The sequence below is a fragment of the Lycorma delicatula genome, chromosome 3 (genome assembly GCF_047948215.1).
Source record: "Lycorma delicatula isolate Av1 chromosome 3, ASM4794821v1, whole genome shotgun sequence".
Taxonomy (NCBI): domain Eukaryota; kingdom Metazoa; phylum Arthropoda; class Insecta; order Hemiptera; family Fulgoridae; genus Lycorma; species Lycorma delicatula.
The window spans coordinates 45,874,664-45,897,271 of NC_134457.1; the positions used below are offsets into that span (position 1 = coordinate 45,874,664).

At 28.7% G+C, this 22,608-nt stretch overlaps 1 protein-coding gene across 1 annotated transcript in view; it reads right to left on the bottom strand.

The window, feature by feature from the left end:
• Nucleotides 1-22,608, bottom strand: part of LOC142321556 (dnaJ homolog subfamily B member 12) — a 65,362-nt gene that overhangs the window by 42,282 nt on the left and 472 nt on the right. Inside the window, exons 2-3 of the mRNA XM_075359727.1 lie at nucleotides 13,578-13,664; nucleotides 6,863-6,929 (exon numbers count right to left, since the gene is read on the bottom strand). Of these exons, the coding sequence (XP_075215842.1) occupies nucleotides 6,863-6,929; nucleotides 13,578-13,664 (154 nt within the window). The remainder of the gene's footprint in view (nucleotides 1-6,862; nucleotides 6,930-13,577; nucleotides 13,665-22,608) is intronic.

The window sequence follows — 22,608 nt, forward strand, 5'->3', positions numbered from 1 at the left end:
GGCGATACTGCAAGGTATCAGATAGATTATATCATGGTTAAGCAAAGATTTAGAAATCAACTCGTTGACTGCAAAACTTACCCTGGAGCAGACATTGATAGTGACCATAATTTGGTGATAATGAAATGTAGATTGGGGTTTAAAAACCTGAAGAAAAGGTGTCAGATGAATCAGTGGAATTTAGAGAAGCTTGAGGAAGAGGAGGTAAAGAAGATTTTTGAGGAGGACATCGCAAGAGGTCTGAGTAAAAAAGATAAGGTAGAAAATGTAGAAGAAGAATGGGAGAATGTTAAAAAGGAAATTATTAAATCAGCAGAAGCGAACTTAGGCGGAACAAAGAGAACTGGTAGAAAACCTTGGGTTTCAGACGATATATTACAGCTGATAGATGAACGTAGAAAATATAAGAATGCCAGTGATGAAGAAAGTAAAAGGAACTACTGACAATTAAGAAATGCTATAAACAGGAAGTGCAAACTAGCGAAAGAAGAGTGGATTAAAGAAAAGTGTTCAGAATTGGAAAGAGAAATGAACATTGGTAAAATAGACGGAGCATACAGGAAAGTTAAGGAAAATTTTGGGGTACATAAATTAAAATCTAATAATGTGTTAAACAAAGATATGTAAAGATATGTAAGATATGTGTTAAACCAATATGTAATACGAAAGGTAAAGTTGATAGATGGGTGGAATATATTGAAGAGTTATACGGAGGAAATGAATTAGAAAATGGTGTTATAGAGGAAGAGGAAGTTGAGGAGGATGAAATGGGAGAAACAATACTGAGATCTGAATTTAAGAGAGCGTTAAAAGATTTAAATGGCAGAAAGGCTCCTGGAATAGACAGAATACCTGTAGAATTACTGCGCAGTGCAGGTGAGGAAGTGATTGATAGGATTATACAAACTGGTGTGTAATATTTATGAAAAAGGGGAATTTCCGTCAGACTTCAAAAAAAGTGTTATAGTCATGATACCAAAGAAAGCAGGGGCAGATAAATGTGAAGAATACAGAACAATTAGTTTAACTAGTCATGTATCAAAAATCTTAACTAGAATTCTATACAGAAGAATTGAGAGGAGAGTGGAGGAAGTGTTATCTTGGAGAGCTGCATCAAACCTGTCAAATGACTGAAGACAAAAAGAAAAACACTAGCACTATCAATTTCCACTGCACCCAATGGCAGCAAATTGAAAACAGCCCTTACTTAAAAAACACACCTAGTAATTGAAATTAGCAACTTATTAAAGTAAGTAATAACTGCAATAAATAAACTTTAAACCCCCAAAAAACGAGAGAAATGGAACCCCCAAAGATTGAAATGGAACCATACTTAAAATATCAACTTTTGTTAAAACTTTTAAGGATGAAAATCTAACTGTACCAAATGTTAATATAGATAACATGGAACTTTTTTTAAAAAAAGAAGGTATGTGCCATGTGACCCAAATTAAGGATTTAAATAATCGTTTGTTTTTTTAAATAATTTCTGATACTTCATCTCTTTTTCAAGTTGTAGTTGTTATTTAAAATGTTATACAAGGTAACTGTTGAGCAGGGGGGTCAAATTGGGAAAAAATATTTTTACTACGAACTTTGATTTTTTCTCTACTATAATTTCAATCCTGCATAATTTCAAAGTAAAAAATATAATTTGATCAAGGAGAAGAAATTGGATTCAAACGTGTTTACTGAACATTTTGATCTTTTCACAGTTGTGGATCAAATCTGTTTCCTGTACACATTCAGCCAAATCAATAAAACCCCTATTTTTACTGTTGTTATAAGTAAATAATAAAGATTATGATAAATAATTTATATATGATAATAATATTCACAATTTTTATTTTGTAGAATTATTAATTACTGGTGGCATTAAATATTGTTTGATTTTTACATTTACATCAGCCAAATAATAATATTTGAATTAAACAAATTTTATTCCATTATTTCAATTTTGAATTATGTTGAACGTGCCAGGATAGTTTGCAATCCTTTGACGGCTTTTTTTTGTTAACTATCCTGGAAATGAAAAAAGAGAGAATTTTAATTTTTTCCTGCTATATTTTTTGTAATTAAATGTATTCTAAGTGAGTAAACAACAAACTGTATTTGGTATAAATAGGGAACAGTCTACTGGTAAATACACTAATATACTATTAAATATAATACTTTTTAAGTGAAGGTTTAACAGATGACTAAGATTTCAATTCAGTTCATAATAACAGGTTAAATTGACTTTATTTTACAAGTTTTATTACAACAGGGTTTTTGAATCTCTTATTATCTAATGAATGAGGATGATATTTATGAGTGTAAATGAAGTGTAGTCTTGTACAGGCTCAGTTCGACCATTTCTGAGATGTGTAGTTAATTGAAACCCAACCACCAAACAATACTGGTATCCAAGATCTAGTATTCAAATCCATATTAAAAATAACCTACTGGCATGTTTGAAATCTCTACTATTTTTCCAATATCATGGCCAACTTCACTGTTTAAAAATAAAAATCCCAGTTTTTGTAACATTTTCAGGTACAACACATAATTATAAGACATTTCTACTCAAGGACATTCTTCTCTAATTGCAACCGTTAAGGAAAACCTTACTGACAATATGTAACAGTGTATAACACATTTTTTGAAAAGTAAAACTTGCCTAGATTGTCAACAACGGTTGTGAATTTGTTTTCATACGTTTGAATTATGTAATAAAGAAATTTCTAATTTTCTAATTTTGTTTTTTTTTTTTACATTGATATTATTTATTTTTCCTGAATTGTAATATTTTTTATTGTTGTATTGTGTAAAGCAAAAATATTTATTTTTTGCTAAATTTGAATAAAAAAAATAAATTTGTCAATTTCATTAAATTAATACATTTATTTTCATAAATTGAAATAAAACGTAACTACAGTATTTTCCCAATATATGTTTTTTTTTTTACTCATTAACTACAATAAGCTAATGAGATTAGTACAGAATTTGAGCTACTGATTAAAATGTAAAACTATAAAGAAGAAAAAAGTGTAGTTTTTAAAAAATAAAGAAATATTACTAAAATAAACTCAATCAAAAAAAAAAATAATAACACAGGTAAAATTATAAGAATGTGAACTTAGGTTCAATGTATAATAGGATACAAACTATTGATAGATGCAATTAAAAATGAGGTGCAGCTCCTGAATGGTAAGGTTTAGAGGAAATTTCCAAAAATAGAAGTCTTAGAATTACATTAAGTATCGTTTATAACAACATCAGATATAATGAAATATTAGATATAATGAACAAAAACTTGTCTCTTGATTGGTTTGGTATGCTGTTAATGCATAAATACAGTATGTACATTGTTTATAATGACATCGGTTGTAGTGACATATCGGTTATTGTAACTTGTTTTTCCTACTGCAATGCAACATTTTATTGCTTATAATGACGGATGGAAGAGACCCATCAGTAACGTAGTAATAATCAACACTGTAGCTACAGAAATATTTTAACGGTTCAAATGAGTCACAATTTCCTTTTTTTTTACATTTGTACTACATATTATTTTAAACTGAAGCAAGTCACAGTCAGTTGTATTAACCTTTTGCTGCGAGGATATCATATCATACCGCTACAGCAGTTTATTTTACATATCCTGTGTAATTCATTCAATAGTGATTTAATTATGACTTCACAAAAAATATCCACAATAGAGGAAAAGCATACATTCTGGTGGTTCAAGAATGGTGAAACTAATAAGGATATTGCCCAAGAATTAGGTGTAGGTCATTTGACAATATTGATGTTATGGAAAAACTGTGAAAAAATTAAGAAAAATTTTGAAAGAAATTCTATGAAATAAAAAAAATTATGACCAAGTCAACATAATGATATAGACCAAGCACAGTTAAATTGATTTAAATATCAGAGGGCTAATAATATCCCTACTAGCGACCCTATATTACAAGCTAAGGTGAACAATTTTTCTAAAAAAAATTTGGTAAACCACATGAAATAACTTCAGCTTGGATATAATGGTTCCATCAGCCTTATGATATTGTGTCGAGGAGAGTAAGTTCCAAGGCCGCAACAGCTTCAACTGGTGTGTCAGAAAAATGGCTAGAAAACATTTGGCCAAAATTAAAAGAGGACTGATCAGACAAAAAAAATTATAATCCTGATGAATCCAGTCTTTTTTTTAAAATGACTCCAAAAAGTTCCCTTCGCTTAAGATGAAACGTGATCGGGTGGAAAATTATCAAAAGAAAGACTAACAGTACTAATTGCTACAAATATAACTGGAACTGACAAAAGAAACTTCTGATTATAGGGAAAAGTGCTAAACCCCTTGTTTTACAATTTGAAATCGCTTCCTGTTATATATAAAAGTAACAAGAAAGCTTAAATGACAAGTGATATTTTTTTGTCTTGGTCATGAAAATGGGACTGTGAATTAAAGACTGAAGATGACAAAATACTGCTGCTCATTGACAACTGTCCGGCTCATCCACAAGTCGAAAATCTTTTGTGTATATGGTTAGTGTTCTTACAACCTAAAACAACAGCAGTCTTACAGCCCTTAGGTCAAGGCGTGATCAAGTGTAAAAGTACACAACAAAAAACACCTAATTTTACAAATGATACAGGTAGATAAAAAAAGGAAACAAATAACTATTCTGGATGCTACAATTATGTTAGAAAGATCATCATGGAATAACGGTTCTCTGCTGACTGTAAAAAATTGCTTTTGACAGGATTTTTACCACAGGCTGACGAAGTTACTGATATTGCATGCAAAGAAGAAGCTTTACTGGAATAGAGCAATAGTCTGCAAAACCAATCGTCAAAAACATGTTGACATCAAAATCGTGTTGTTTGAAGATTATCAAAAGATTTAGAAACACATGAAACTGTAACAGATGATGATACAGTGGCTTTAGTACTAGCAGAAATAGATGGGGATGTGGTTAATGACAAGGAAGGTAACAATAGCAAAAATGATGAAGACATCAACCTGCCAAATCTTGCAGAAGTTTAGTGGCAATGAAAACAGTTTGCCAGTTTCTCAGCTTTACAGAAGTTGCTAATGAATAAACAAAGAGTGTTTGTTTTGATCTAGAAAAGAACCTTCAAAAACTGTATTACAACAAGAAATGTTCGAAACAAAGCAAAATAACCTACCTTTTGCAGAAAAAATAATTTTTACAATTTTCTCTAACTTCTTTTACTCTTAGCGTATTTGTATTTATTATTATACTTTCTTTTTTTATATTATTTTATTATGGAAATAAATTATTATTTTTAACGATTATTAATATTACAGTATTATAATACCCAAGATGGCATATTAAAGTGGTATCGCTAACCTACCTAAACATTGGTTATTGTGACCATTGGTTATAATGACCTAAAATCGTCAGTCCCTTGCAGCTCACTATAAACAATATTTACTGTATGTACCACATCATAAAATGTTATAAAAATTGTGGATTTCAATCTAAAAAAAAAATATTAACTCCCATATTAGAAAATGGCAGAGAATTCAAACATGCCAGAGGAATATTTTTAATATAAACAAAATTGAGGTAAAGTTCTTCATAGGTTTTCTTAATGTGACCCAATGTGACAAATTTAAAATGAATTCCTTTATGTAAAGATAATGTCTGTTAGTGTTTTATACTTATTATGCTAATATTAAATTTCAATAATGCTACTTCTTGAGAAAGGGTCAAGGAACAATGAGTCTTAATATTATCAGATGATTGTTTATAAAAGCTTAGGATTGTGATTAACAGCAAGTTTTGTTTTGTAATATAACACAAATACTTAAATTATCAGCAACTGTATTTCAGGTCATATTCTTCAAAAGCATTTTCAATGACTTAATTGCATAACCAATAGTTTTGGAGTTAGATTTTAAATCGTGAAATGAAATCACAACTTTGGTAAAAGCATGATATAAAAAGAACTTTAAATAAATACATTCATCATCCTTTATTATGAAATCATAACTTTGGTAAAAGCATGATATAAAAGAACTTTACATAAATGCATTCATCATCCTTTATTTTATGCTTCAAGAAAAATAATTTCACTTCTTTCAAGAATGCTAATTAATTTCTTTCTTTCAAGAATGCAAAATCCCTTTTTTTCCATTAGGATTAAATCTATTTATTCATGAAAATACTGGAACAGAATCCCCATGAACAATAGCAAGCAATTAATTTTATATAAGTGAAATTTACAAACTTGAAACTAATCTCTTTTCATTTTTGTTCTTTTGTATTTTATTATTATTGTTTTATTATTTTTTTTAAATTGTGTATAATAATTTAATGTTCAGAAATTAATTATACACCTACAATAATCAATAAAAGGTTATGTTTATTCAATATGATACGTCCTTTTGGAAAGCAACTTCACTTATTGGATTTTTATGCAAGGTTGCTATCTCATTTTGGATTCATTATTAGTTTGTCAGTAGGGATAGAGTGTAATCTGAGATGTTAAAACAACAGATCATGTTAATTTTCAATAAACTTATATAAGACTAATGAAAATGACACTGTCTAGTATGATGCTATCAGAACAAAAACTAAAATTTTAGCAATATAAAATTTTATCCTTTCTAAATCCTAATAGAAATGTTTTACAGTGAAAATTATTGAATATTTAACAGGTAATTAGAACTTATGCATCATAAGATGTATGCTTGTAATAAAAAGCGTAGTTATATATCCTAATGACCACAGAATAAAAAGAAAAAAAAATTTGCCATTTTAATTTACAATATAATAAGGATTGTGAATTAATAATCAAATTTTTACAATCCAGTGTACAAACTAGTTATTATTAATAACAGTGTTAGAATTACCTTTTTACTGATTCCAACTGTTCTTTGCTATAATCACCTTCAGCAGCCATTTCATCCTTCTTTGGTGCTACAAACAAATTACTGGGTTAATGGAAAGCTTTATAACAGTCATAATATATAGTCAATTAATTCTTACAACTTCAATTAAATCAACCCCAGAGACGCTTTACACTAGCAGTGATATTCTTATCCATCCTATTTCTGTGGTAATAAGTGAAATGATTACATGATCAGTTCAAAATATTCTGGGAATTCTTTTGTGCTGTGCAAATGGAATACTATAATAAAAAGTAGTAATGAAAGTATAATAAAAAGTTTTAGTGTTATACAGCTGTGACCTTATAGATGGGCCAACACTTTTTAGTTGTAAGTACTGATATCAGTCATTCATCTGTGTTGGTCTTTACGTAGTATTGTGTGATGTGTACAGTATTAAAGGTTGGATAAGATAAAACTTTATCTCAATAAAGAAAGAAAAAGATAAAGGATGCGAGACAGACAGAGAGTGGTAAAGGGAGTGCAAGACGGAGAAGAGAGAGAGAGAGCTTAAAATTCATTTACTGAATCAATAACATTGAATAACAATGTATGATAGATATAGCTAAGTTCAATGATTTTAAGCATAAACAGTCAACTTAAAGAAAAGAACTGACAAAAAATTTAGTACATACAGCAAAACAAACCTACTTCAAAATAATAACAGATGACTGAAGAAAGTATGGATAAAACTTTAATATTGGACCCCTACATCATAAGGCAGGAAGATAAAAAATATTTTCAGAAATTACATTAGCCTTACATTACCCTGTGGCTGTGTCTAGAACCCTGTCTTCAGAAAAGATAAAGATAAAATTTAAATCTGTCAACAATTATTTATAATTTATCTCTTTATACAACAACTGCAATTATCATTTGGAAATTATTTGTATATGCACCTCAAAACAGGGCAAAACTAAAGAGTCAAGGCTGCATGAAAAAATTAAAAAAAAAAATTGTAACCTATATTGTATAACTACAGTGTAACCTCGCTAAAACGCAGTTATCGGGGGACTTACATTACATCCTTGTTTTAGGCTAACCAGTGAAATTTTAATTACAAAGGGGATAAAAAAAAAATAGGCAAAAATCAAGACTAATGGTTTAATAGAAAAAGCCAATGTGTGCTTACATAGAAACAAGTTAAGCGCTGAAGATACAATACTTTTTCTTTGAATGTAAATTATTTTTTTTTAAATAAGAAGTTATTGTTTGTTTCACGTTTGTATATTTCTTCTTTATAATATATGACTTTACACTTTGTAAATGATGATCATCGCTATCACTTTATTGCTCCATCCATGTTATTACACTATTTATATTTTCCAGAATGTCTTTTATTGAGGTTGTAGACCTCTCCGTAACAGCAATCTCTGCAACACCTTCCCCTTCTTCCTCCAAGAAATTATTGTTAAATTGTAGAATGGAGTTTACAATTTCTTCGTCGGTGATGTAAATGGGCAACGGGTGTTTGATTGTCTTCTTGAACCCACTCACTGAGATCACTTACAGAAAATTCTTGCCCAGTTGAATTTGACAATTCCAGTGCGCGTTTGTCGGTAAAAATATGAACATTTCCTGTTTCATTGTCTTCTGTATTACTCTGTGACAATACTGACCAACAATTTTTAATTATAATAGAATTTACGTTACTCCATGCTGTTCCAGCACTGTATACAACACTTTTAATGATACAGTTTTAAGAAATTTTGAGTTAACGATAGCAGTCAGTAGCTTTCGTCAGTAATAAGCTTTAAATACCCAAATAACTCCTCGGCCTAATGGTTGGGCCAAAGATGTGGTGTTCTTGGGTAAAAACACTGCATTATTTTCCCACTTTGGATTTCAGCATGTCAGTAGGCGGATGAGCAGGGCAATTGTCAACAAGTAATAAAGCTATTTTTACAACTTTCGAACTCATAAATAATTTTTAACATAGGGCACAAATTCATCATTAAACTACATTAAAAAATGTATTACATATCATCCAAGCACTTTTACTACTTTTAAAAATAACTAGTAATGAATTCATACTAACGTGTTTGAAGTAATGTGGGTTGGCATATTTGCCAATGAGCAACAGCTTCAATTTATGATTTCCTGACTTACTGGCATACAACAGAAAAGTTACCCTTTCTTTGTTCATTTTCATACCAGACTTACTTGGTGCTTGCTTCGCATCTAGTCTTTTTATTGGCAATTTATAATACAAAGCAGTTTTATCACAATTATACACCTGTTCATCACTGAAGTTATTCTCTTCTATAACCGATTGTAATATTGTTTGTGAAACATTTTTGGCTGCCGTCGCATCTGCTGAATGAGATTCTCCTTTGATATTTACTTCGCCTATGCCATGACGGATTTTCCATCACGATAATCAACCACTAGAAGCATTGAATTCTTTTCCAGTGTTAATTTGTTCATGAAAATTTAGTGCCTGAGCTTGAAGTATTGGCCCTGATAGCGACACTCCTTTACTCCATTTTTGCAAAAACCAAAGGTTCATACTCTCATCTACAACATTAACATCACCAAGTCTTAACCTTTTTTGCGATCAAGTTCGACTGTTTCATCTACTGAATCAATAAAAGAATGCAATTTATCTTCTTCTTTCACCCAACCACATACAGTACCTTAAGGCACACTGAATTCCAGGGATAAACTGGCTTCGAATGACCTGCCTTAACCTTTTCAATAATTTCTAATCTTTCCTTTAGAGAATAAGTTTTTCATTTAGACAAATAAAAATGAAAACAAACATTACAAGATCTAATAAATTAACCAATGTAATAAAACTTAACGACACTGATAAACACAGTAAAAGCAGCTTGGAATAAATTATTTATTCAGATAGTGTATACTGTGCCTTGTACAGGCAGGACATTGATGGTCTTATTGCTGTTACAGGAAATGGGTCATGTGCAGTATATCATAAGAGTTTCTCCTATTACTGAATTAGATTCATAGTTCAGTTTTATTGAATCATGTTCTTGGGAATTTCAAGGCTTTAAAAGTGGTCGTGACTAATTGACAGATGTTATATTAGAAGCATATTGTTAATAATTTCAAAGGATTTATGGTGGGTTTTACACTGATATCGAATACAGTGGTAGGGTGACTAGCATTTCTTCATCCAATTTTATTTTTTCAAATATTCAGACTTTTTTTGGGATACAGGTTATAATCCACATTATATCCATATCCGTGGTATATCAAGCCATGTTATAGAGGGGCTGTACTATATTTTTTTTTAAATGTTAAAAGCTGTAGTAATTTTTTATTTTATTTACATTAACTCTATTTATATTAATGGAAAAATGTACCAGCTATTCATTTTCAGGTTTTACATATAAAAAAAAGTTACGTGAAAAAAATTGTGATTTCCCTTTAGTTTTCTTCCTGACCTCAACTTTATGTTTTAAAAATAAAATTAAATCTCAAGATGGGATTGAAGAATCATTACAATATTTTAGGCACATGCTTGCAACAACTTATTGTAATAAATAAAAAATGATGGTATAAATATGTTTACAAATCTCAAAATGATGGCCACATCTTAATTGTTTTTTTTTTTTGTACTAGTAGTTATTCACTTTGTTAGCTATGTTAACCCTTTCATTGAAAATAAGAGATCTCATTTTTTTAAATTGGTCATTGAACAACCAAGTTATGGCAAAAAATTTATTACATAAAAGATTTAATGACAAAAAGGCTGGATTTCATCTCCTCACTATTAAATTGATTATTTCAATTAGCTTGATTTTTTTCATATATTTGATGCTAATAAATGGCTAATTAAACTCATTGTAAATAATAATTTATGAAATATTTTACATATCAAAATGGCAGCCTTTTTATTTATTTAAAAAAAATTAAATTAATTAAAATACTAAATTATTAACAAATAAATTAAAACAAATTAAATTTAAAAAAATAATTTAATTATTAAAAATTATAAAAATTAATTATTATTATTACTTTTGAATTAATTTAATTAAATTAAAACAAATAAATTAATACTAAATTATTAACAATAAACAATTTTACATGACTCACACTACACAATGATTAAGAGACAATTGTTTCTTATTATAAGAAAACAGCAGGATTTAATAAATGTCATAAAATCCCAATAAATGATTGCATACAGTTTTAATTTCCAGAAAGCACATGTTAGATATGGCCTTTATTGCTTGGAATAGACTGTAGTAGCTCATTTAACAATTGTCTGACTTGCAAAAATCCCAGGTACAGCTCTGATACATCAAAAAGAACTTCAATTCTCAGTTGAGGATCTTTAACTGAGAGCAAAGGTGAGCAGCTGTAAAACATACTTTTTTGAAGTGTCATCCCCAAAGATAAAAATCTAGTGGGATCAGATTAAGTGGTTTTGTGGCTCAAGTTATTGGTCCTGCAAAATCAACCCATCTTTTAGAGAAGTAATAATAAACGTACTGGCAGAGACACATAATGAAATAAATTAGGACACTGTCATATGTGAACCACATGTTATTCCTAGTTACCACTGGAACTATGTGGACTTCATCCACATTTGCAGGTTTTCCAGGAAAGAAAAATAATCCTTATAATTCAATCATGCATGAAACATGAACTAATAGTGAATCATTAATGATATAAGCTCAAACATTTATTAAAAATTATTGCTGAAACCTTAACTGCATAGTTTATGTATGGAATAGCAGACTGTAATTGAGCATAAGCATGGCTCCCTGTATGCAGAGCATTTTCCTAGTCGCCATTTGCAGAATAAAAAATGAAGGAGATTAATGCTAATAGTGATGGAGATGAAATCTGGTTGAATATTTCATCAATTTTCTGCCATTACTCAGATTTTTGTTAATATATTTTCAAAAATAAGGTATCATTTTATCTGCAATGAAAACCTTAACATTTCATCAGACAAAATTATTTAATAAAACTAATGACTGCAAAGACATAAAAGACTAAAAAATTTATGAGTCCTCCATTATGTAATTTGCAAGCATGTTTACACTTTTATTTATTTAAAATATCTTATTTATTATTTAAAATATCATGACTGCCCAACCATATCTTGAGAGAAAAAATTTTCTTTAAGAAAACAAAATAGCAGACAGAAGGAAAGACAATTTTTCATAAACCTTTTTATATTCATTTTGATAAATAATTTGTTTTAGAATCGGAAAATGAATTTACACTTTATTGTTAAAACTGAATATATTTTTAAAATGCTAATTTTTTAACTTAACTGATATTTAAAAGTTTTATTTTCCGAGAAAATCAGAAATAAATACAGATGATCCAAAAGTCAACCAATTCAGAATTTTAAAATGTACCTTCCTACAGTACATATATATAGGGAAATTACTTTTATGCTGTAACATAACATCAACTTTTTCTTAATCCAGCATTCATTTTTCTTTAGTTACATAAATAGTTAAATGTTTGTTTTGATTTAAAATATGTTCTTCGCTAGAGTACATTTTTATTTCAGAATAATAAATGAATATTTACGATGGAGATGCAAGAGTTATTTCTGAGCATATTTCTTGACACACGTTTGAAGCTACATATAAATAAGAGTATAAAATATTTGATCAATTATCCCTAAGATAAATTAAAATTCCCTAATAAAACAAATATCTAACCCACATAAGCAAAATCCACATTATTCAAAATTTAGTAGTCATCATTTGAAAAAAATAACTCTAACATTTCTTTTAAATTAAATTATATTTTCATTAAATAGACCCACTCTGATATTATTAAACAAGCAAAAGCTTAAAATCCATCTGGCCATTGGAGATATGACAGATCGTTTTGAATTCTTAAATAGTTTATTCCTTCCACCATTATTAACATCTGGATTTCTATATCAAAGTTGTCAACAGAATATATCTAAGTATTCTCTTATTGAACATAACACTCTGTATTTTTCTCCTTGATTCCACAATGCAATGGCCAGTTGATGGCACACTACTATATATTAAAATTGAGCCTTAATACACTGATATGAATTAAGCCTTGCTGCCATAAATTTCACAGGAATTTCTTTCTTACAACTTCAATATTCAAATGAGTGAATTCTTTATCATAATTAGAGATTGTTGAACAATATTCCAACACTAATCTATCAGTAGTTCAATAGAGGTGACAGATGTTATTAATTTGCTGGCACAGTTCGACTTATCCCAGAAAGTAGCCTGACATTCCTTCATGCTTTAGATGTTGATACATGTTCCACAAGTAAATGGCTTGACCTCAAAGGCAAAGCCTGAGTATAAGTTGTTACCACATGTCATATTTCTTAGGTAGTAGCTGAATAGCTACTACCTAAGAAATATGGTGGTATATATAGTGGTATTTAACTAATACTGACTTTCTAGTACAGATCGTAACTGTTTCATCAAGATTCAGAGGCAAAATATATATGAGCATTACCAAAATGCTCTGTTTTTAAGAGCATTACTAATTGACATTATATATTAATAGAATTTCATGTTTACAGTTTTAGGAATAAATTCTCTTTATTGTATTCAAACACAAGTCTTTTTCAATAATCTGAAAAGTTGAAGAACAATTTAAGCAATTCTAAAACTAATAAAAAAATTATTAAATTATAAAAATGTAAAGTTAGCAGAAAGATTTTATCGTTACATAAAAAAAGATTACTGACCTGCAGGTTTACGCTTCCTTGGTGCAGTTTCTTCAGGTGGTGGTGGTTTGGAAGCACTATTTAATCTCTGTAATTGCTCTAACAGATCTGAAATATAAGAAATATCATTAACATCTAAGATTTTTTTAATATATTTTAAATTAAAAAGTAAATAATACTAATACAAAAGGTTTATCAACTGAGTAACATTGAAATTATACTGCATTGCAATATTTCTACAAATTACTTTAAAGTAGTACTGTATTATTGCTTTTGGTTAATAATAAATTGTTTTTCTCCTCCAGCATAAAAAATATGTATATTAAAACAAAGAAGAGAAAACATTAAACACTGTATAAAACAGATTGTTAAATAATTTTTCTTTACCCGCACAGAAAAAAGCTGCATGCAAAGGATGTTATAAAGTATTAAAAAAGTGCTCATACAGGAAGTTCAAAAACACGAAACATATCACAAAAGGGCTAAAAGAAAGTGGAAAAAAAGGTAACTGAAAGCAGACAAATAATGTAAAAAAAAAAAAAATTGGAAAAAGAAGTAATGTTTTCAATGACAATTCAAACAAACAATTTTTATTTTACTAGATTAAAAAACCTAGTCCCAAAAAAATTGTGTTTCAAGTTCAAGACAAACAAGTAAATCTGTGGTAGGCGCATTATAATCTTACCAAAGGTTTCTACCAAAAGTATTTTGTACACAAACAAGTTACAAATTTATTAAGTAAATTCAGTTTTAAATTTTCAATTAATTTATTCTCAGGATCAATATTGTTCTATATTTAAGTTCTGTCTTAATTAATAATTAGATATGAGACATATTACTGCAGGAGTATCATGTTAGATGCACACATGATCAATCTATAATATTTTAACTTATCTAGCTGAACCAGTCAAAATTCACTACTGCATCTCTTCAAATTTCTTTGTCACTAGTCATAATCTCACTGCCTCCAAGTATTTCAAGGCCTTTCTTAACCCTTTCACTTCTTGAGTTTTCCTAATGATAAAATTCCGTCTAATTTCCAGAAGGAATAACTTTTGTACTGAAAGATGATCAATTTGATGGAAAACAAAAACTTGCAAAACAAAAAAAGATTATAAAAATTATTTAATAATTTACCAAACATTTAATGACTGATAATTAAAATTCATTGACTGAAAAAGCTGTGATAGAAAGTTATGTGCCAGATGATTGTTGAAAATGTTAAATGATCAGCACATACAGAAAATATCTGTTGTTAACAGATGGTTAAAATAAATAAATAAATAATTTGTTTATCCTGACTGGTTCATAATGATACATTATATAGAGTGGATCAAATCAGGACAGGAATGAGTAGACATGCTACTCCATAATAAAAATGGAATTATTCAAGCATTTGCTTGAATGGACTTAACAAATGGGAGATACAGAAAATTCAGGGTTTTTCAGTTTTTTAATACTATTATTTAAAAATCCTTCAATTAAGTAATACTGGTTCAGTAAAAGTAAACCAACTAATTTTATTTTAAATATATCAGTGGGAAGATTTTTTTAAATGGTTTGGTAATTTATTAAAAATGAGAATAGAACTATAACAAATCAAAGTAATATCCGAGTAGTAGTAGTATGAAAATACTTCTCTTGCCTAATTAGAAAAGGATGGATATATTGATATTTTTTTAAGAATAGGTGACTTCGTTTCAGAAAAGTGCATATTCATAAATATAAACATAAGACTAAGTTAACATTTTAATTTAATAAATATCAGTTTACACAATTCATATTTTTGGATGCTAAACAGTGATCTATCTATTAGCCCACTGTTTTAATTTTGAAAACTCATTCTGATTTTTTGAGGGAGCTCCAAAAGATGATGTTACATTTCAAATGAGAATATGTGTAAGCACAATAAGTATTTAATAAGAATAAGAAGCTTAGTGCATTATTGTGGCGCTTGAAAGCAAATAACTATGCTTTGTCAAAAATGAAACCACTGGCAGAAGATTTTGAACAAAAGATTGAATAAAAGTTAGTGAGATGATACTAATTTCCTTTAGGAAAGAAAAAAGGCTGGTTGATGACTGGTTAATTTCTTAAAAACAGAAGAATTTTTGCTATGTAAAAATTGCCAAGCCTGATAATTTGAAAAAATGCCCTTTCAGTTAAAAAGCAGAGAAGCCACCCCACAAAAGTTGACAGATATGAAAAATGTTTATAAGTCAATTGATTATGATTTTAGTTGGTGGTAATTACATTAGTTCTTTTTATTTTAAAATAAACCTCAACTAAAAGAGTGCTCTATATAATCGAACAATTTTCTGAATCAAAAAACCATAAACAAATTACAGTATACTCAGTAGTCAACAAAAATCTCTTTTTATTCTTAAGACACTGTGAGCTGACAGACTTATTGATCTTTGATACTGGTCAATTTGTGAATAAGCAAGATTTGATAATAAAATGAACACAGAATAAAGAACAAACAGAACATTAAAATATTACGTGTTTACAATTAAATTAAAACAGGATAAAGTATAAATAAAAAATGTTACAATAGATTAGCACTTTGTAAAAATAGTGACCGTAAAAGAGAAGTAGGATATTTGGAGAAGACATAATGATAATAATTTAAAATAACTCAACTTAAATCCAAAAAATCATATTAGTAAGAAGTAATAAATCGTCTTGTACTATCAAATCTTTCATCTTCTATAACTAATTCTAGAACTGTGTTGTATCATATCCTAAAAAATAAGATTTTTTATGTGGTTTGGTAATTTATTAAAAACTAAAAATAGACCTTTACTTGTAAGTCAAAGTAATAAGGAAACAAAATCACCAATACATTTTGTCCATGATGGCTGTGATTGAAAACTGTTTAAAATTAACATTTTAAATGGACAGTAGCTAATTTTATAAATATAACATTTTTAAAACTCGAATAATTGATTACTCTTGGCCATATTCAGTGACCGGTCCCTGATATTATCAATTTACAATTTGGTTCAGCTGGTACTATTGCTGGTGATTTTGAGTTTACCATATTTAAGAACAGAGTCAAATACATGTTGGAGTTAAATTGCAAACTCATTAGTACATCATCATGTGCTTATGAATTTTGTAATGTTCAGGTGTTAAAATATGGTCTTTTTTTGTATTTGAATAGCATATCATGATTGTTGTCATGTCAATACCTAACATACAAAAATATTTCCTAAAACAAACTCCTGCAGAGACTGCTGATCCCAAAACCAATGTCTATACTCCTGTAGCACAGTCCTTATAATTATGATAAAATCCATAGAAAATTTCCAAATTAATAAAACATAAAACAATGCAAAATAAAAAAATAATCGTATTACAAAACATCCTAAGTATGGTAAACCACAGACTAACTTCACATTTGTAAATAAATAAATAAAGAAAGAAATTTTCTTGCCTTAATTTCATTCACAACAGTCAAATCAATCATCCACACATAAACTATCTACTGATGATACGAAACAGATATCAGGACATGGAAAACATGTGGAACTGTATAATATGCTTTTATATTTGTCAACACATATAAGTTTTATTTTATTAATGACGTATCAATATAGTCGACTGACATGTCAGTTTCAGTATAGTTTCCCTATTGTTATCAGCCAATAGTTTTAACCTGACATGGTTATTTATTGAACACCATGACAAATTTCAAGTATATTTTAATTGCACTAAAAGTCATGTACCTGGAATAATATCTGTGAAGAGTATAAAAATAAAATACAGAGAAAAAAATTAGATGGACATTTCAACTTCCTGATGACAATTTTGAAGATAAAACAATATAAGAAAAGAACATGTAATTACTTATACTTATATTTTATTATACACAATCTGATAAGGATTATATTTTGAAAAATAAATGAATTAACAATTTATTATTTTTTATATTTTTGATAATTGCTAAGACAAGGCACTTTTTTGACTTAAAAATAATTTGTAAATCATAATATAGTGCATAACCCCTGACCAGTTTCATTTATGGACTATGTTACTTTTTTAACAAAGCAATCAAAAGAACCAGCAAAGTCATCTTCGTGATACCAATCTTTGACATGGGCAATATTATGTAAAACAACACAAACCTTCACAATATTTTTTGAAAATTCTCAGAATCATTGAATGGTATGCGTAAAATTCTCAATTTAACATTGCAAAAACACATTTAACAGGGTATCTTGATTGACACAAGCAACAATTAAAAACTCGCTGGTTAACAGTCATATTATGATCTGAAAATTCTTTAAAAAAATGTTAAATGGAAAAGCATCATCAGGAACAAATACAAGAGGAACTTAAATTGACTCTGGTGGTAAACTTCCAGCATCAGTAAATTTATTCCTTCATTAAACTGTTTCCAAAAAAGCATGAAGCAATATAAACTATACAGTCTTTTCCATAGGCTCCTATACCTACTTACACAAAATTTGTTATCACCAATAGAACTAATGAGAAATATTTTTTTATAATTGTAGTAAAATTAATCACTATGTGAAAATTTTTTAACAGGAATGTGTTTCCTATTTATTGCACCAACACACAGGCATGTTAACTATTTTCTTAAAATTTGCAGTAATTTCTTTTCAGCTGTATTGGCTTCAGAGACTTTTTATAGAGTAAAATCCATACTTTAATGCAAATAAATCTAAATTTATAAGCAATAGCAAATAAATGTTGCTTATTGTCAAAATTCCAATTTTTTTGGTGTAATACACTTCTATAAATAAAATACTGACACCCAAGAACCTGAAATAAAAGTAAGGTAAACTCTCAGATCTATTTATTGGTTGACTGAAATTTTCTTTTCACCGTAAATTATTCCCTACAAATCTTACATTATGTAGGGTACAAGCATTAATATAATTTTTAACAAAATAAGTATAGCTTATTTAAATACATTTTTACATTCAACAAAAAAGTCAAATGTTAGTGGTGCTTTTTTTTAGAATTCAAATAACAAAACTGGCCAAGCTACCAAAAATAAATGTCTGTCCATGGAAAATTCAGTTTTTACTAAGCACTCAAAATCCGTTATAAGCTTACAATGCTTAAACATTTTTCTACAGAATGGATAATTTGTTAGGTTAGGTTGGGTGTGAATAACCCACCGGGTTGGTCTAGTGGTGAACGCATCTTCACAAATCATCTGATTTTGAAGTTGAGAGTTCCAATGTTCAAATCCTAGTAAAGGCAGTTACTTTTATACGGATTTAAATACTAGATTGTGGATACTAGTATTCTTTAGTGGGTTTTTTTTATTTAACTTCTGGGGCCACTGTTAGGTATTGCATCAGAGGACAAGATGAAATGATTTGCAGCATGTGAAAATGCCATGCCTGACCAGGATTTGAACCCAGGACCTCTGGATGAAAGGCTGAGACATTACCACTTGTGCCACGGAGGCTGGCTCTTTGGTGGGTTGGGTTTCAATTAACCACATATCTCAGAAACTGTTGACCTGAGACTGTACAAGACTACACTTCAGTTACCCTCATAAATATCATCCTCATTCATCCTCTGAAGTAATACCTGATGGTAGACAATGCTTTTGGTTCTTTGAGTTTTTCATTAAATTTAGTGGTAAAAGGTTAGTTTTGTTCAGTTTTTTGTTATAGAACTATTAGTACTAAGTGTGGAGAATGATTTGATGTATAAACGATAAATGATCTTAGTCATTCACTGATAACAGTATGTTACACATCGCCGCGTGTTGTAACTTGTCAACCTTAATAATGATAACGATTCAGTCTTACGCCTATTACTCAGTTCTATCTTAGTGCTTGTTGTGTTAACCATGGATTTGCCTACCAAACAGTCAACCATAATCAAAATTTGATTGATCTGGTAACAGGTGTACACACCAATATAGTGGAGGAGGTATATAGATATGAGGTATGGCTAAATCAAGTTTTAGGCGCCATTTTGGTAATCATTCACAGATGCTGGATAGTTATCTGTGTGAATTTATGTGACGTAAATGACTTCCAGCAGGAGCAGATCTATTTGAGATAATCCTTCAGGATATAGCTGGTTATTGTCCACCTGAATAGTCTAATATTGTACATATGTTTTTTCGTACAATTTTTATAATGTAAAAATATAAAAACTAACCAAAACTGTTCATTTTAGTCATTTAAAACCTTTTGAAACTGTCCCTTAACAGTAAAAGTCTGTAGAAAAATGTTTAAGCATTGTACGCATATAACAGATTTTGACCTGATTAAGCAATCACAGTCATAATGTATAATGATGATCACAAATATTTATTTATTTTAAAGCAACAACAGGCTTATGCCCAATTAGTCACTTTAAGATAAATGAATTCTGTAGCATGAAAATGTTGTGTCTGACTGGGATTTGAACCTCGGACCTTTGGATGAAAGGCAGAGACACTACTACTCCACCAATATTAATTACTTAAGCTGTTTTTAAGTCAAATTATGACAAGAAAACAAAGAAGAGCATCTACTTTTGAAAAATGAGACATCTTTTCTGACTGACGAAAACACACATAAGCCTTGTTCCAATAAAAAATTAATACGGGCAGAAGCAAACTGGTTATACTAAAAATGAAACTTTATCAAAATTAAAAACAAAACATAAACGCTTAAAATTATTACCACAGATCTTGGTAATAATTTTCTTCAAACAAGAGCAATGAAAAAATCTTTTTACTTCTTTTATACCTTATATAAAAGACATATAAAGGAAGAGAGGTCAGTATTACAACCAAAGATAATAAATGTATTTACAGTAATTAAAAAGAAGAAAAACACAGCCACCATTTAATGGTTTTATATTTTCATCACCTGGTAAGTATTTCATTGGACTACAACTACCTAGTCAGAAGTGAACAAACATTTACAATTGTAATTCAAAATCTAGTAAACAGACCTATTAAAAATTACCAGCCGAAAACAAATTGATGTATGTGAATTCCTAAAATAAAATGATGTGAATCTTAATGTACAATTTTACTGATAACTAAAATTAGCTTGTAATTTTTATTAACGAATTTCTTGAAATTTGTTTTCATTATAAAATCATATTGACTTCAATTTAAAATTTCAAAACATGTTACACAGTTATAATTTAGGCCTATATAAAGACTTCAACAAATAATTTTATAATTTATATATAAACACCAACTTACTTTAATGTTATTATAAAAAATTTTACAGTGGTATAGCCAATTTTAGGTGTATATTTTACTTCATAATATATTCTGTCAAATGAGTTAATACGTAATTAAATGTTTCTGACTCATTTTAAAATAACTGAAAAATTTTACTGAATCTTCTTCAAATTTTTCAAATAAAATGTAAAATGTACTTCCAGGCGATTACTATATGTAAGCAGAACCTTCAGTTATTTTTAATATTTTTCAAAATAAATACAGAAGATATAGTAAGTACAATCTTTCAACAACAGAGATGAGTTTTTTCAACTTGTATGTTTCAAACAGAAAGCAGTTCACTGTACAGTGTCTCACAAAATGAGGACAAACATTTTGTCAACAAGATATCACTTGTAGATTATTCTAACAAAGATTCAAAGATTTTATCTCTATCATGTCACTTAACATATAACACTATTGATTTGATATTACTGGTGTAGTGCTGTCTAATGCAAAAAACACCATAAGGCTGCTCAACACAACCATGTTGCCTAAAGACCACAGAAAATACAAACACACATGAACAGATATAACTGTTTACTCCAATACAAAATAAATAAAAAAAAGCTTAAAGAAAAAATACATTACCCTAAAATGCTGATATAAGTAAATTCAAAGAAAACAGTTCATAAATTTAAAAAATCTGGATACAATGGCCACTTCAGAAAAATAAACAAAACTAGAATCTCTTTTGATTATATATTTAACATGGCTAAATAAAAGAAACAATCAATAACATCAGAGTAAAAAAAAAAAATTAGCCTAACTACTGAATCAATATACTGATTGTAAGACAATTTTAAATATCACTTATAAATTAAAAATACACATTCATTTCTATTTGTTTAAAGTTAACTGGAAATAATGGTGTATGAAGTTTAATAAAAAAAACAAATGCATATGTGTGTGATATATATTTTTTTTATATATATGCAAGCAAACTTATTTTAAAATACTCTATAATTTTAAAATTAAACTGATGCCTACTTCTGATAGTGCTTATGTAATATGATTTTGAAATTTCATTATAAAAAAATTTAAATCAGAAAAAGTAACATATATTGAAACAAAATACACATCATAAGTTCAGAGTCAGCATTAATATTAACCTAATCATAAAAAAAATTCTACTTTTATAAATTTTTCTTTACACAAATTTACTACAACAAAATTATATCTTAAACTAAACAATCTTAAAAGTAAAACAATCAAAATATGAGCACACAATTTATGTTCATTACTGGTAGAGATAATGGCTTCAGCTGCCATATATTATAGTAGGTATAGTAACAGCTTAAGAAACTAATCAGTAATTTGCATCACATGACCACCAACATGACCTGTCATTTTATAACAAGATAAAAGCAAAACAACAATAAAATTAGTTAAAGCACGGCTGAGTTAGAAAAAAAATTGAGCCAACATGAAAACTATAGTAAAAAGTAATTCATTAGAATACTACTTGAAGTTAAAGCAGTGGATATTTAACAAAGAAAATAACCATGAAACATTTAACCTAACATCCTGAATTTAAATGTGTATACACTTAATACATTCAGTTACAGACCTCAAAATTGTAGGAATTTATTATTAAAAGCGGTAAGCAATGACTATGTGGAATAATATTATATTAAAAAGATAAAAAATATGCTAAATAAATGTGCGATTTATAAATCGCATTATTTTAACCAGTATGAACACGTGTCGCAAGATTAATAGTTATAAAATTTGTTCAGATATTCCTCTAAAAACTCTGAACAACGGAAAACAGCAAATGAAATTAATTTAATTTTTGTTATATCATATAGGGGATTCCTTGAACATTTCAAA